At 47.6% G+C, this 15,400-nt stretch overlaps 1 protein-coding gene across 2 annotated transcripts; it reads left to right on the forward strand.

Annotated features, from left to right (window-relative positions):
• Positions 1-2: 2 nt before the first annotated feature.
• On the forward strand, positions 3-14,388 carry RHNO1 (RAD9-HUS1-RAD1 interacting nuclear orphan 1). 2 transcript variants are annotated; one of them, XM_073020388.1, is made up of 3 exons: positions 3-91; positions 10,208-10,417; positions 12,828-14,388. In XM_073020388.1, the coding sequence occupies exons 2-3, from the start codon at positions 10,292-10,294 to the stop codon at positions 13,380-13,382; spliced, it is 681 nt and encodes a 226-aa protein (XP_072876489.1). In that variant the 5' UTR covers positions 3-91; positions 10,208-10,291; the 3' UTR covers positions 13,383-14,388. The 2 variants fall into 2 exon arrangements, with proteins under 2 accessions (XP_072876489.1, XP_007965426.1); XM_007967235.3 differs by having other exon boundaries at positions 6-91; positions 10,208-10,459.
• The last annotated feature ends 1,012 nt before the right edge of the window (positions 14,389-15,400 follow it).

The following is a 15,400-nucleotide window of genomic DNA, read 5'->3' on the forward strand; positions in this document are numbered from 1 at the left end:
ACGTCGCCAATCGGCGCCGGCCTTGTCTCGGCGTTCCGTCTCGAAGGCTGTGCGGTCTGACAGGAGCTGCGGCCCAGTCCGGCCCGGGCTGGTAAGGCTGGCCGCAGGCTGGCTTGCGGGGAAAGAAGTGGCCGTGGGGCCTGGGAGGGGCCGGAGGGGTCCCCGCCGCGTGGGTGGGCGAGCGGAGGGACAGTCTGGGGACGTGCGGAAGCGGCGCGACAGGCCCGGCTCCCTGGGTCCGCTTTCCCTGCCGCCATAGTCACGCCGGGCGACACGCCCCCGCTTCCCCTCGGGCTGCTCTGCTCCCCTTTTCCAAGGTCGGCTTCGGTTGGTTTCCTTCCTGGGGAAAATCGTACCCCATTTTCGTACAGTGAACGATCGTCTGCTCCCCCCGATTAGACTGAGGGTTCTTTGAGGGCTGCGTATGAGCTCAGCTTTCTTCCATCTTGAAAAAAATGTCGGCCCCGCGAACCCTGCCTCTGCGCGAAATCTTCAAGTACTGACCTGTCTTTGGCCCCTCCCAAAGCCCAGCCTTCGGCTATGGTAGACGGTGGTGCTTTATTAGTCAACCAGTCTAGTTGAGCACCTGCTCTGTGCCAGGCCCCGCTAGGCCCTGAAGATACAATGGCAGACAAGGTTCTTTCCTTCCCCCGGGCTCACAGTCCAGTCGTGGAAGAGGGGCACTGACATTTTAAAAGAATCAAATAGGCCGGGCGCGGTGGCTCACGCCTGTAATCCCAGCATTTTGGGAATCCAAGGCAGGCGGATCACCTGAGGTCAGGAGTTCGAGACCACCCTGGCGAACATGGTGAAACCCCATCTCTACTACTAATTAAAAAAAAAAAAAATTAGCCGGGCATAGCAGCACATGCCTGTAGTCCCAGTTACTTGGGAGGCTGAGACAAGAGAATTGCTGGAACTTGGGAGGTGGAGGTTGCAGTGAGCCAAGACTGCACCGCTGCACTCTCCAGCCTGGGCAACAAAGTGATACTCTGTCTCTAAAAAAATAAAATAAAATAAAAGAATCGACTAAACAAATGTGGGCTGGGCATAGTGGCTCACGCCTGTAATCCCAGCACTTTAGGAGGCTGAGGCGGGTGGATCATTTGAGGTTACAGGTTCGAGACCAGCCTGGCCAACATAGCGAAACTGCTTCTCTACTAAAAATTAGCCGCACGTGGTGGTGCATGCCTGTAGTCTCAGCTACTCTGGAGGCTGAGGTGGAAGGATGACCTGAGGCCGAGAGGTGGAGGCTATGGTGAGCCGTGATCACACCACTGTACTCCAGCCTGGGTGACAGAGGAAGACACCGTCTCCAAAACGAACAAACAAATGTGGCATTATTGCTGTAAAGTGCAACATAAGAGGTTAATGATACTTTGAGTATTTACAGTAAGATCTTGAGAGGTAGGACAGGAAAGGCGTTTCTTTTCTTTTTTTTTTTTTTCCTCGCTCTGTTGCCCAGGCTGGAGTGCAGTGGCTGGATCTCAGCTCGCTGCAAGCTCCGCCTTCTGGCTTTATGCCATTCTCCTGCCTCAGCCTCCCGAGTAGCTGGGACTACAGGCGCCCGCCACCTCGCCTGGCTAGTTTTTTGTATTTTTTAGTAGAGACGGGGTTTCACCGTGTTAGCCAGGATGGTCTCGATCTCCGGACCTCGTGATCCGCCCGTCTCGGCCGTTTCTAATGAGAGCTTGGTGTGAGATCTGATGCCTTTTACAAAGAAAGGAGGGAGCCCTGCTAAGCAGAGGGAATCAGGCGTGCAAAGGCTGGATGGCAGGAGGAAGCACAGTGAGTTCAAAGGCTAAGGAATATCTGAAGAGTTTGAGCTAATTGACCTGAATGGAGTGTGGTGTGAGTTGAAGCTGGAGCCAGGGGAAGCGGGGCCTTAGCCATACAGAGAAGTTTTGTGCTTATCCAAGAATTAAAGGAAGCCAATCATAAGCTTTAAGCAGAAGTGAACCCAGGTCAGATTTGCATTTTAAAAGGTCAGTCTATAGCGGGGTTTGCTAGAGTGGATTAGGGCAGAACAGTTGGATATTGCAGTACTCCAGGCAAGAACTGCTGGAGCTTGAAAAAGGGTGGCGGGGAGAGAGAGAAGAGAAAGAAGGAGACAGCGTGAAAAAGGGGCATTACGAAAACATGTTTAAGAGGTAAAGTTGACAGGGCTTGATGGTGGGTTGGATGGGAAATAGAAGTGTCAAGATTTTTGGCTGCATAGCTGAAGAATAATGACACCATTCCCTGACCAAGGGCCCTGGAAGATAATCACTTTGGCTAAGGGGTGGGGGTGGGGTTGTCAAGGGAATGATCATGAATTCAGTTTTTGTTTTTTTACTACAAAGCAATGCTCAGAATGAGTTCAGTTTTTTTTCAAAAAAAATTTATATATTTATTTTTACTCATCTTTTTATTTTTTAGAGACAGGGTCTTACTCTGTCCCCCAGGCTGAAGGTCAGTGGCATGACCTTGGCACACCACGCCTGGCCGCAACTAGATACTTCAAATGCACCTCAAATTCAACATGTGTAAGGCAGAGCACAGTGGCTCACACCTGTAATCCTAGCACTTTCAGAGGTCAGGGTGGGCGGATCGCTTGAGCTCATGAGTTTGAGACCAGCCTGGGAAACACAGTGAAACCTCAACCTCCTGGGCTCAGGTGATCCTCCCACCTTAGCCTCCTGAATGGCTGGGACGACAGGCACACGTCACTACACCCAGCTAATTCCCCCCCCCCCCCCCGAGACGGAGTCTCTCTCTGTTGCCCAGGCTGGGGTGCAGTGGCGCGATCTCGGCTCACTGCAAGCTCCGCCTCCCGGGTTCACGCCATTCTCCTGCCTCAGCCTCCCGAGTAGCTGGGACCACAGGTGCCCACCACCATGCCCGGCTAATTTTTTTGTATTTTTACTAGAGACGGGGTTTTACCATGTTAGCCAGGATGGTCTCGATCCCCTGACCTCGTGATCAACCCGCCTCGGCCTCCCAAACTGCTGGGTTTATAGGTGTAGGCCGCCGTGCCTGGCCTAATTTTTGTATTTTTTGTAGAGACAGGGTCTCACTCTGTTGCCCAGATTGATCTTGAACTCCTGGGCTCAAGTGATCCTCCCACCTTCACTTCCCAAAGTGTTGGCATTACAGGCATGAGCCACTGTGCCTGGCCAAGTTCAGTTTTGAACTTGCTGAATTTTTTTTTTTTTTCTTTTCTTTTTTTGAAAGAGTTCTGACTCTGTCACCCAGGCTGGAGTTCAGTGGCACAATCTCGGCTCACTGCAACCTCCGTCTCCCGGGCTCAAGTGATCTGCCCACCTCAGCCTCCTGAGTAGCTGGAACTACAGGTGCACACAACCGCACCCACCTAATTTTTTGTATTTTTTGTAGAGTTTGGGTTTCACTGTGTTTCCCAGGCTGGTCTCAAACTCATGAGCTCAAGCGATCCGCCCACCCTGACCTCTGAAAGTGCTGGGATTGAAAGTGCTGGGATTACAGGCGTGAGCCACTGTGCTCTGCCTTACACATGTTGAATTTGAGGTGCATTTGAAGTATCTAGTTGCGGCCGGGCGTGGTGGCCTACATCTGTAATCCTAGCACTTTGGGAGGCCGAGGCGGGCGGATCACGAGGTCAGGAGATCGAGACCATCCTGGCTAACACGGTGAAACCCCGTCTCCACTAAAAATACAAAAAATTAGCCAGGCGTGGTGGTGGGCGCCTGTAGTCCTAGCTACTTGGGAGGCTGAGTCAGGAGAATGGCGTGAACCTGGGAGGCAGAGCTTGCAGTGAGCCGAGATTGCGCCACTGCACTCCAGCCTGGGTGACAGAGTGAGAATCTCTCTCTCAAAAAAAAAAAAAAAAGAAATATCTAGTTGCCGTTCAGGTAGAAAGTGGGATATTTGGGTCCCAAACTTAAGGAATTCTAAAATGAATATGTAAATATTGAAGTCATCTACTTCTAGGTGGGTACTGAAATACAGGCAGATGAGTTTGCCAGAGAAAAGTATATCAAGTGAGAACAGCTCCAAAGCATAACCAGAGGGGAAGGACTTAGATAGCAGAATGAACTGACCTCTAATTAGAACAGAAAGAAGTTAAACGCTGATATGCATAGGTTTGTATGTTTGCTTTCTGGAAAATGAAAGTATTTCCTTTGATGTCTTCTGTATTCTTTGTCAAGTAGGAAGTAAAGTCATTTGTTAAGAGAAAAGGTGGCCGGGCGCGGTGGCTCAAGCCTGTAATCCCAGCACTTTGGGAGGCCGAGTCGGGCGGATCACGAGGTCAGGAGATCGAATCCTGGCTAACCCGGTGAAACCCCGTCTCTACTAAAAAATACAAAAAACTAGCTGGGCGAGGTGGCAGGCGCCTGTAGTCCCAGCTACTTGGGAGGCTGAGGCAGGAGTATGGCGTGAACCCGGGAGGCGGAGCTTGCAGTGAGCTGAGATCCGGCCACTGCACTCCAGCCTGGGTGACAGAGCGAGACTCCGTCTCAAAAAAAAAAAAAAAAAAAAAAAGAGAGAAAAGGTATATTCTGAAGCTCTAAGAAAGTGGGCAGGGTATGGTGATTCGCACCTGGAATCTTAGCACTTCGGGAGGCTGAGGCAGGAGAATCACTTGAGCCCAGGAGTTCAAGACCAGTCTGGACAACATAGCAAGACCCCATCTCTACAAAAAATAAAATGAGAAACTAATCAGGTGTGGTGGTACTTGTCTATATTCCCAGCTATTTGAGAGGCTGAGGCAAGAGGATCTATTGAGCCCAGGAGTTTGAGGCTGCAGTGAGCAATGATCGTGTCACTGTACTCCAGCCTGAGCAACAGAACAGGACCCCATCTCTAAAAATGATTTTAAAAATTAAAAATGTTCAGTCTGGGTGCGGTGGCTCACACCTGTAATCCCGGCACTTTGGGAGGCCGAGGTGGGCAGATCACCTGAGGTCAGGAGTTCAAGACTAGCCTGGCCAACATGGTGAAACCCCATCTCTACTAAAAAATACTACAATTAGTTGGGCGTGGTGAGGGTGCCTGTAATCCCAGCTATTTGGGAGGCTGAGGCAGGAGAATCGCTTGGACCCAGGAGGAGGTTTCAGTGAGCCGAGATTGTGCCACTGCACTCCAGCCTGGGCAACAGAGTGAGACTTCGTTTCAAAACAAAGAAAAAAAATTTTCCACTTTATTTATTTATTTATTTTGAGATAGGGTCTGTCTGTCACCTAGGCTAGAGTGCAGTGGCATGATCATAGCTCATCACATCTTCAAATTCCCAGGCTCAAGTGATCCTCCCACCTCAACCTCCCAAGTAGCTGGGACTACAGATGCATGCCACCATGCCCAGCTAATTATTCTTTTGCATTTTTAATAGAGACAAGGTCTCACTATGTTGCCCAGGCTGGTCTTGAACTCCTGGCCTCAAGCAGTCCTCCCACCTCAGCCTCCTAAAGTTCTGGGATTACAGGCGTAAGCTACTGCACCTAGCTTGGAGAAATTTTAAGATAATCTTTGTGGAGAATGAGTTGATCAAGGAAACAGGATTGCTGAGCAACGTACTGATGACTTTCAGCAAGTCATGAATTTCAAAACTATAGCTGTAGCAGGACGAGCCGCAGACAAAACTCAGACACCGAGTTAAAGAAGGAAGGGGTTTAATCGGCCGGGGGCATCAGCAAGACTCCTGTCTCAAGAGCCGAGCTCCCCGAGTGGGCAATTCCTGTCCCTTTTAAGGGCTCACAACTCTAAGGGGGTGCGTGTGAGAGGGTTGTGATTGATTGAGCCAGCAGGGGGTAGGTGACTGGGGGCTGCATGCGCCGGTAATTAGATCGGAACAAAACAAGATAGGGATTTTCACAGTGCCTTTCTATACCATGTCTGTAATCTATAGATAACAGAACCAATTAGGTCAGGGGTTGATCTTTAACTACCAGGCCCAGTGTGTGGCTCCGGGCTGTCTGCCTGCGGATTTCATTTCTGCCTTTCAATTTTTACTTCTTCTTTCTTTGGAGGCAGAAATTTGGCATAAGATAATATGAGGGGTGGTCTCCTCCCTTATAGCCATTGCTACCACTGCATCTTTCCACTGGATTCCTGTGGTAGCTTTTTGTTTATTTTCCAGACTGAATCTCGCTCTGTTGCCCAGGCTGGAGTGCAGTGGTGTGATCTCTGCTCACTGCAATCTCCGCCTCCTGTATTCAAGCGATCCTGAGTAGCTGGGATTATAGGTGTGTGCCATGACGCCTGACTAATTTTTCTACTTTTAGTAGAGATGGAGTTTCACCATGTTGGGCAGATTGGTCTTGAACTCCTGACTTCAAGTAATCTGCCCCCCTCAGCCCCCTAAAGTGCGGTATTACAGGCGTGAGCCACTGTGCCCGGCCTCTCTATACTTTTTATTCCTTTCCAACTAGAATGTAAGCACCACAAGGGCAGAGGGCATGTTATTCTCTGGTATATATTTTCAGCACCTGGAACAGTGTCTAGCACACAGTAGGTGCTCAGTAAATATTTTTCGAATGAATGAATGAACAAATGGATATATATATTTTTCGTGTTTTCCATAAGATGTTAGTTCCTTAAGAATAGAAACTTTGACCGGGCATGGTGGCTCACGCCTGTAATCCCAGCACTTTGGGAGGCCGAGGCAGGTAGATCAGAAGGTCAGGAGTTCGAGACCAGCCTGGCCAAAATAGTGAAACCCCGTCTCTACTAAAAATACAAAAATTAGCTGGGCATGGTGGCGTGTGCCTGTCGTCCCAGCAACTTATGAAGCTGAGGCAGAAGAGTTGCTTGAACCCAGGAGGTGGAGGTTGTGGTGAGCCAAGATTGTGCCACTGTACTCTAGCCTGGGTAACAGAGCAAGACTCCATCAAAAAAAAAAAAAAAAAAAGAGTAGAAACTTCATCCTTTTTTTTCTTTACCCGTATCTCTACTGCCTAGTCACATAAGTCAAACCAAGTTATTTTTTGTTGTTGACTGAATGGATCACGAATGCATAGAACCAACCTGCTCTGTTGTGTGACTTCCCAGCATGCTCAGCTGCAACTCTTTCACCTCTCTACCTATTGCATTCAACCTTGTGTCCCACCATTCCACTAAAGAAGCCCTTATTAAAGTTGATCTGGGCCAGGCGTGGTGGGTTATACCTGTAATCCCAACACTTTGGGTGGCTGAGGCAGAAGGATTGCTTGAGCCTAGGAGTTTGAGATTAGTCTGGGCAACAAAGCAAGACTCTGTCTCTACAAAAAATAATAACTTAAAAAAACTTTAAAAAAAGATGCTCTAGGCACCTTGTGAGAAAAGTCAGGTTGGAGATGGTGGTGGAAAAAGGAAGCAGGGAACTCAGTTAGAAGGCTACCAGAGGGGCCAGGCATGGTGACTCACGCTTGTAATCCCAGCACTTTGGGAGGCCAAGGCAGATAGGTCAGTTGAAGTCTCAACTGAGTTCAAGACCAGCCTGGCCAAAATGGTGAAACCTCATCTCTACTTAAAATATAAAAATTAGCTGAGCATGGTGGCAGGTGACTATAATCTCAGCTACTGGGGAGGCTGAGGCTGGAGAATTGCTTGAACCCGGTAGGTGGAGGTTGCAGTGAGCCAAGATCAAGCTGCTGCACTCTAGCCTGGGCGAAAGAGTGAGACTCCATCTCAAAAGATAAAAGTATAGAGAAAAATCAGACAGGTCAAGAGGTTGAGTTGCCTGTTATTTTGGACGTAGTTGTTAGGGAAGGCCTCTCTGAAGAATTGCTAGTAATCCCAGCATTTTGGAAGGCTGAGGAGGGACAGATTGGTTGAGCCCAGGAGTTCGAGACCAGCCTAGGCAACACAGTGAGACCTCATCTCTACAAAAAATGTTTTTAAAAAAGTTAGCCAGGTGCAATGTGCCCGCTTGTAGTTCTAGCTACTCAGGAAATTGATGTGGGAGGATGGCTTAGACTTTAGAGGTCGAGGCTGCAATGATCCATGATCACACCACTGCACTCCAGCCTGGGTGACAGAGCGAGGCCCTGTCTCAAAAAAAAAAAAAAAAAAAGAAAAGAAAAAAAAGACATAGAAAACCTGGGGTGTGGTGGCTCACACCTCTAATCCCAGTACTTTGGAAAGCTGAGGTGGGCAGATCGCTTGAGCTCCGGAATTCAGGACTAGCCTGGGCAACACAACAAAACCCTATTTCTACAAAAATACGAAAATTAGCCAGCGTTGTGGCACGTGCTGTAATCCTAGCTACTTGGGAGGCTGAGGTGGGAGGATCGCCTGAGCCTGGGAGGTTAAGGCTATAGTGAGCCGTGATCATGTTGTCTCGAAATAAAAGAAAAAAAAGAAAATGGGAACACTAGCTGGCTGGATATTTGTTAATGTTAAAGCATTTATGTATTTATTTAGTCGTATTAATGGGAATCATAGAATATATTTTCTTTTTCTTTTTCTTTTCTTTTTTTTTTTTTTTTTTGAGATGGAGTTTCACTCTTGTTGCCCAGGCTGGAGTGCAGTGGCATGATCTCTGCTCACCGCAACCTCTGCTTCCCGGGTTCAAGCGATTCTCCTGCCTCAGCCTCCAAGTAGCTGGGATTACAGGCATGTGCCACCACACCCAGCTAATTTTGTATTTTTCTTAGAGACACGGTTTCTCCACGTGGTCAGGCTGGTCTTGAACTCCTGACCTCAGGTGATCACTCACCTTGGCCTTCTAAAGTGCTGGGATTACAGGCATGAGCCACTGTGCCTGGCCGAATACATTTTCTTCAAAATAATCCAGGGATAGAAGAAGTGGCTGGGGTGTAGATGGGTCACAGTTAGCCTGGCTGATAGCTACTGGAGCTGGATGATCGGTACACAGGGCCCATTATGTTATTCAGTCCACTTCAGTGCATATTTGACATTATCTGCAGTGAAAAAATTTTTAAAAGCCAGGTGGGCTCAAATTCTTCTTCTGCTTAAAGTCTAAACTCATATGGTGTCACCTGTTTTTTGTTTGTTTGTTTGTTTGTTTTGGAGATGAGTCGCTTTGTCCCCTAGGCTGGAGTGCAGTGGTGCAATCTTGGCTCACTGCAACCCCCACCTCCCAGGTTCAAGCGATTCTCCTACCTCAGTTTCCCATGTAGCTGGGATTACGGGCATGCACCACTACACCCTTTTTTATTTTTAAAATACATCTTTTTTATTTGTTTGCTTGTTTGTTTGAGACAGAGTCTAGCTCTGCTGCCCAGGTCAGAGTGCAGTTGCGCAATCTCAGCTCATTGCAACCTCCAGCTCCTGGATTCAAGTGATCCTCAGCCTCTTGAGTAGCTGGGACTACAGGCATGTGCCACCACGCCCAGCTAAGCTTTGTATTTTTAGTAGAGGTGGGATTTTGCCATGTTGGCCAGGCTGGCCTTGAACTCCTGGCGTAAAGTGATCAGCCCACCTCAGCCTCCCAAAGTGCTGGGATTATAGGCATGAGCCACCACTCCCAGCCTAACTTTTGTATATTGAGTAGAGACGAGGTTTCACCATGTTGGCCAGCCTGATCTTGAACTCCTGACCTCAGGTGATCTGCCTGCCTCGGCTTCCCAAAGTGCTGGGATTACAGGCATGAGCCCCCTCCCCCAGCCGTGTCACCTGTTTTTTTGTTTGTTTGTTTGTTTTGTTTTTTACCTCAGCCTGACACCATGTTTATCCTCAGTTCCTGCCATTTTTCTTTTCATACTCTGTGTCCAGATACATTGAGTTTGTAATTCCCAGAATTCACAATACTCCTTCTCGTCTCCGTGCCTTTGTGTACACTCTTCCTCAGGTTGGAGTGCCCTCCTTGCTTTTTTGTTTCTTCTATGCCTTTCATACCTAGGTCAGGTATCTTCCTTTCCAGAAAGCCTCCTTTGGAATGAATGGAACCATATCGTATTCTCATACTGTGTTGTAAATGTCTGTTTCCCTTTGCTAGACTTTCAGCTCCTTGAAACAGGGATGACCTCTGTATCACTACAAGTGCTTGGCACTCAGTAAATGATTGTTGAATAAATGGTTATTCATCTTTAAATTCCCAGCACCCAGCATGACACTTAGCACATACTCAATAAATGTTCGTTAGATGAATGTTGAATATGAATATTGTGTTTTGCTTGGTGGTTGTAGGTGTAGGAGGCTGTGCTCCCCACAGCCTTGAGGTTTATGGTAGAACTGGCTGGCAGAGGATCAGGAGGAGCTAGGGAATCATCTGAATTCTTTGTTCTCAGCTTTTGTTTCTTCTCTACAGGCATGGGTTGGAATTGGAGCCTATCACCCAACCCGAAGGCTAACAGCATCATGTGGTTACTAACTGTTCGTCATTCACCGGTTGATGCCTCCCAGAAAAAAACGCCGCCAGCCTTCCCAGAAAGCCCAGCTGCTGTTCCACCATCAACCACTGGAGGGCCCCAAACACAGCTGTGCATCTACACAGCTTCCCATCACTCACACTCGACAGGTGCCCAGCAAGCCCATTGACCACAGCACCATCACTTCCTGGGTAGGCCCATGGGATTATTACTTTGACTTTTTTTTTCTTTCTTTTTTTTTTTTTGAGACGGAGTCTTGCTCTGTTGCCCAGGCTGAAGCACAGTGGTGCGATCTCGGCTCACTGCAAGCTCCACCTCCCGGATTCATGCCATTCTCCTGCCTCAGCCTCCTGAGTGGCTGGGACTACAGGCGCCTGCCACCACGCCCGGCTAATTTTTTTGTATTTTCAGTGGAGATGGGGTTTCACTGTGTTAGCCAGGATGGTCTCGATCTCCTGATCTCGTGATCCGCCTGCCTCGGCCTCCCAAAGTCCTGAGATTACAGGCGTGAGCCACCACGCCTGGCCTACTTTGACTTTTACTCTGTTAGGTTTTCCAGAATGCTGACTCTTCTGTCCCTTGAACCAGGGCCTCCAAAGAATAAGATTCATGGGGGGCAGGGGCAAGGAGTTAATGTATTCTTTCTGTCTGTGGCCAGCCATCTTCCCTGGTACATCTTCTTTTCTCAGTTCAAACTGAGTAATGGGTTAGTGGGAACTGGAGTCTTTCTCTTCCCTTATTTTCCTCTGAAAGAGTTCAGTGTAAAAGTTTTTTACCCATTAGCTGGGTGAGAATGCCAGATCAATGGCAGAACAAGTCAAAAATGAGATTGTTCCCCAAACCTCATGTGAAAGGTGGCGTATCTAGCTAGATACTCTGTTTATTGTTTAACGGATTGAGCCTTGAAAAATAAAAATCCCATAAGAATAGCATATGTCGTATTTTGACCGCTTAAAAGCCCTGGGAAGAGAGGCCAGGTGTAGTGGCTCATGTTTGTAATCCTAGCACTTTGGGAGGCCAAGACAGGAGGATTGCTTGAGCCCAGGAGTTCGAGACCAGCCTAGGCAACATGGCGAAACCCCACCTTTACTAAAAAATATTAATAGAAAAATTAGCTGGGCATGGTGGTGTGCACCTGTAGTCCCAATTACTTGGGAGGCTGAGGTGGGCAGATCTCTTGAGCCTAGAGGTCAAGGCTGTAGTGAGCCAAGATTTGCCACTGCACTCCAGCCTGGGCAACAGCGTGAGACCCTGTCTCAAAAAAAAAAAAAAAAAACAAAAAAAAAAAAAGCAGAAGCCCTGGGAAGAGAATATAGCTACTATACAACGGGAAAGTAGCGTAGTAAAAGGGCCAGACAAAAACATAAGCTTGGCTTGGGAGTATTTAATACATGTAACTTATTCAGGACTGCTTGGAAGAACCATAATACCTGCTACAGGACTGTGGAAGAAACCTAAACATCAGAGTCCTGTGGATGAGAGTAGGAATGAACATTTATTGAACAGTCATTATATGCCAGGTCCTCTGCTAGTTCTCACCCCCTGTGCTTGGAGTTGACTTTGCATTATTTACTGAGGGCCTTCTTTGTTCCAGGCATTCTGCTAGGTTCTGGGAATCAAGAACAAGACCGCTGGTCTCTACCCTCATGAAGTTTAAAGATAAGTTATATCTAGGCCAGTCATTGTGGCTCATGCCTGTAATCCCAGCACTTTGGGAGGCTGAGGCGGGTGGATCACTTGAGGTCAGGAGTTTGAGACCAGTCTGACCAACATGGCAAAAACCTGACTCTACTAAAAATACAAAATTTGGCTGGGTGCCGTGGCTCATGCCTGTAATCCCAGCACTTTGGGAGGCCAAGGCAGGTGGATCACCTGAGGTCAGGAGTTCAAGGTCAACCTGGTCAAAATGGTAAAATTCGTCTCTACTAAAAATACAAAAAGTAGCTGGGCATGGTGGTGCGTGCCTGTAATCCCAGCTACACGGGAAGCTGAGGCAGGAGAATCACTTGCATCAGGGAGGCAGAAGTTGCAGTGAGCAAAGCAGAGCGCCACTGCACTCCAGCCTGGGCGACAAGAGTGAAACTCTGTCTCAAAAAAAAAAAAAAAATATATATATATATAGATAGATAGATAGATGGATAGATAGATAGATAGCTGGGCGTGGTGGCAGGCGCCTGTAGTTCTGGCTACTCAGGAAGCTGAAGCAGGAGAATCGCTTGAACCTGGGAGGCAGAAGTTGCAGTGAGCTGAGATTATGCCACTGCATTCCAGTCTAGATGTCGGATTGAGACTCCATCCCAGGGGGGGAAAAAATTATATCCCTATGGTGTGATGAAGTGAAAGAGACATCATCCCCTTTCCTACACATGAGGAAGCTGAAGGCCAGAGAGATGGAGTAATTTGCCAAAAGCACCCTGTTGTTATTCCATTAGACATCTATTTTAGTTTTGTGTTCATTACTACATTAGACCCCGATTTAAGAGTCTGGTCATCAGATATAGTTTCCTCTCTTAGGTTAGTACTTAGTTAGGCTCACCTCACCTTTTTTTTTTTTTTAAGGTATCACCTGATTTTGATACAACAGCAAGAAGCTTGTTCCCAGCCTACCGGAAACACCACCACCAAAACCGGGCGAGACATTCAAGTCGAAAATCTACCACTTCCAAGTTTCCACATCTAACTTTTGAGAGTCCGCAGTCTTCCAATTCAGAGACATTGGGGATCCCCTTAATCCGGGAGTGCCCCAGTGAATCAGAAAAGGATGTTTCCAGAAGACCCTTAGTTCCAGTGCTCAGTCCCCAAAGCTGTGGGGACATGTCAGCACAGGCACTTCAGAGCTTACCTTATGTGTTCATTCCACCTGATATCCAGACCCCAGAGTCATCGTCTGTGAAGGAAGAACTCATTCCCCGGGATCAGAAGGAAAACAGCCTTCCAAGCTGTTCTCTTCACACTGGCACTCCTAATAGCCCAGAGCCTGGACCTGTTCTGGTTGAAGACACCCCCGAAGACAAGTATGGAATAAAGGTCACGTGGAGGAGACGACAGCACCTGCTTGCTTACCTCAGGGAGAGAGGGAAGCTGAGCAGAAGCCAATTCCTTGTGAAAAGCTGACTACCATCAGCAATCTCAATAGAAAAGAGACATGTTTTTTGGAGTCATAAAGGAATTCAATTCCCAGGGTTTTTTTTGTTTGTTTGTTTTATTTTGTTTTGTTTTTTGAGATGTAATATCGCTCTGTTGCCCAGGCTGGAGTGCAGTAGTATGATCGCATCTCACTGCAACCTCCACTTCCTGGGTTCAAGCGATGCTCCTGCCTCAGCCTCCCCAGTAGCTGGGATTACAGGCACCTGCCACCATGCCTGGCTAATTTTTTTGTATTTTTAGTAGAGATGAGGTTTCTCCATGTTGGCCAGGCTGGTCTCAAAATCCTGACCTCAAGTCATCTGCTGACCTAGACCTTCCAAAGTGCTGGGATTACAGGCGTGAGTCACCACGCCCAGCCGAGATTTGTTTTCTAAGATACTTTGTGTCATGAACAGTTGAGTTTAGTGTCATGAACTATTCACTTTATATTTTTCTTGTATTAACTTTAAATTTTTAAAATACCTTGTAGTAACTCTTTAAAATGTATGTAAGTAAATGGCTACAGAAAGTTTTTTTAGAGAATCCTGCTTCTGTCAGTAATATAGCAATATTACCCTATCCACTAAAGGTCTTTGTCTCCTTAACCACTACTCATTAATCCTTTAATCACCTCATTCAAACCAATTCATTCTGCATTTTTGAGTACCAGCTCTTGTCAGGCTCAGTGGCAGCTTCTATGAGCTGATGGATGGAAAAAAATCAAACTCTGTGACTCTGTGGTTGCCTGCCACCTCTGCAACCTTGACTCATCTGCTGAAAAGGCAAGAAGAAGAAAGGGCAACAAGTCCTGTTTTAGGGACTATATGAGATCAGGGAAGATAAAGGGGACATAGATGAGTTCTTTAGGATTGCCTATGTTTTGAGTTTTTGTTTCTAACTGAAGAAATCTATCAATATTAAATAGGGTGGGAAAATGATTTCTTAGAGTAACTGTTCAACTGTGTATAAATAAATAAGGAAAGTTTTCAATGAATATTACTTATTGTAATTAATGCAGAAAGACTTCCCCAGTCAACCGAATGTCTCAGATGGCCTTTTACTCAGATAAGTACATCCCACTAAACCCCATTCATCCAGCATTCATTCAGCTGGACCTACTGTGTCAGGTCCAGCCCCAACTAGATCAAGCAGGGATTACTCTGCATATTTTACAGATGGGAATTTGAGGCAGAGAATGAACCATGCACAGGGTCACACAGTGAGTGCAGGCTGAGGCAGGCAGTGTAACGGTCCACTCAGCGTGTGCCTCCTAAAGTTCTAACTTGTAGGTTCAAAACCAATGTGGAAACAACTTTGACCTTAGAATGCCATACAGCCATTTGTGCAGAGACTCGTCAGGACTTAGGATGTTCTGTAGGGATGATGTGCATGTCGGTAGGGAGAAAGGGACTGACATTTGGGGACGGGATTTATTGGAGACAGAGTACACTTTTAGCCAGGGGCTTTCACTGTGGGCTATGGATGTTTGAGGAAGGCCCACAGGCTGTAGAAAGGTAGATGGACACTGAGTCTCCCGGACGGGCCCATGCCTGTAATCCCAGCACTTTGGGAGGCGGAGGCGGGTGGATCATTTGAGGTCAGGAGTTAAGAGACCAGTCTGGCCAACATAGTGAAACCCTCTCTCTACTAAAAATACGAAAAATAGCCAGGCGGTAGTGGCCCGTGCCTGTAATCCCAGGTACTCAGAGGCTGAGGCAGGAGAATCGGCCTGAGCCTGGGAGGCGGAGGTTGCGGTGAGCTGAGATTGGGCCACTGCACTGCAGTATGGGCGAGACAGTGAGACCCTGTCTCAAAAAAAGAAAGAGTCTCTGGATTCCCTCGTGTGCTTTAGGGGAGTCTGTAGAGCAGGTCAAGCTTGGGCTGGAGTATGGGAAGCTTAAGGAGTTGTGTGCAGTTAAAGGTCAAGGCCAGCCTATGGAAGCTGCGTTTCACTGGGAGTGACTGGCGGAGTGGAGAGGGTACCAGAGCGGGTCCACGAAGGCCTC

This window comes from Chlorocebus sabaeus, chromosome 11 (genome assembly GCF_047675955.1).
Source record: "Chlorocebus sabaeus isolate Y175 chromosome 11, mChlSab1.0.hap1, whole genome shotgun sequence".
NCBI lineage: Eukaryota > Metazoa > Chordata > Mammalia > Primates > Cercopithecidae > Chlorocebus > Chlorocebus sabaeus.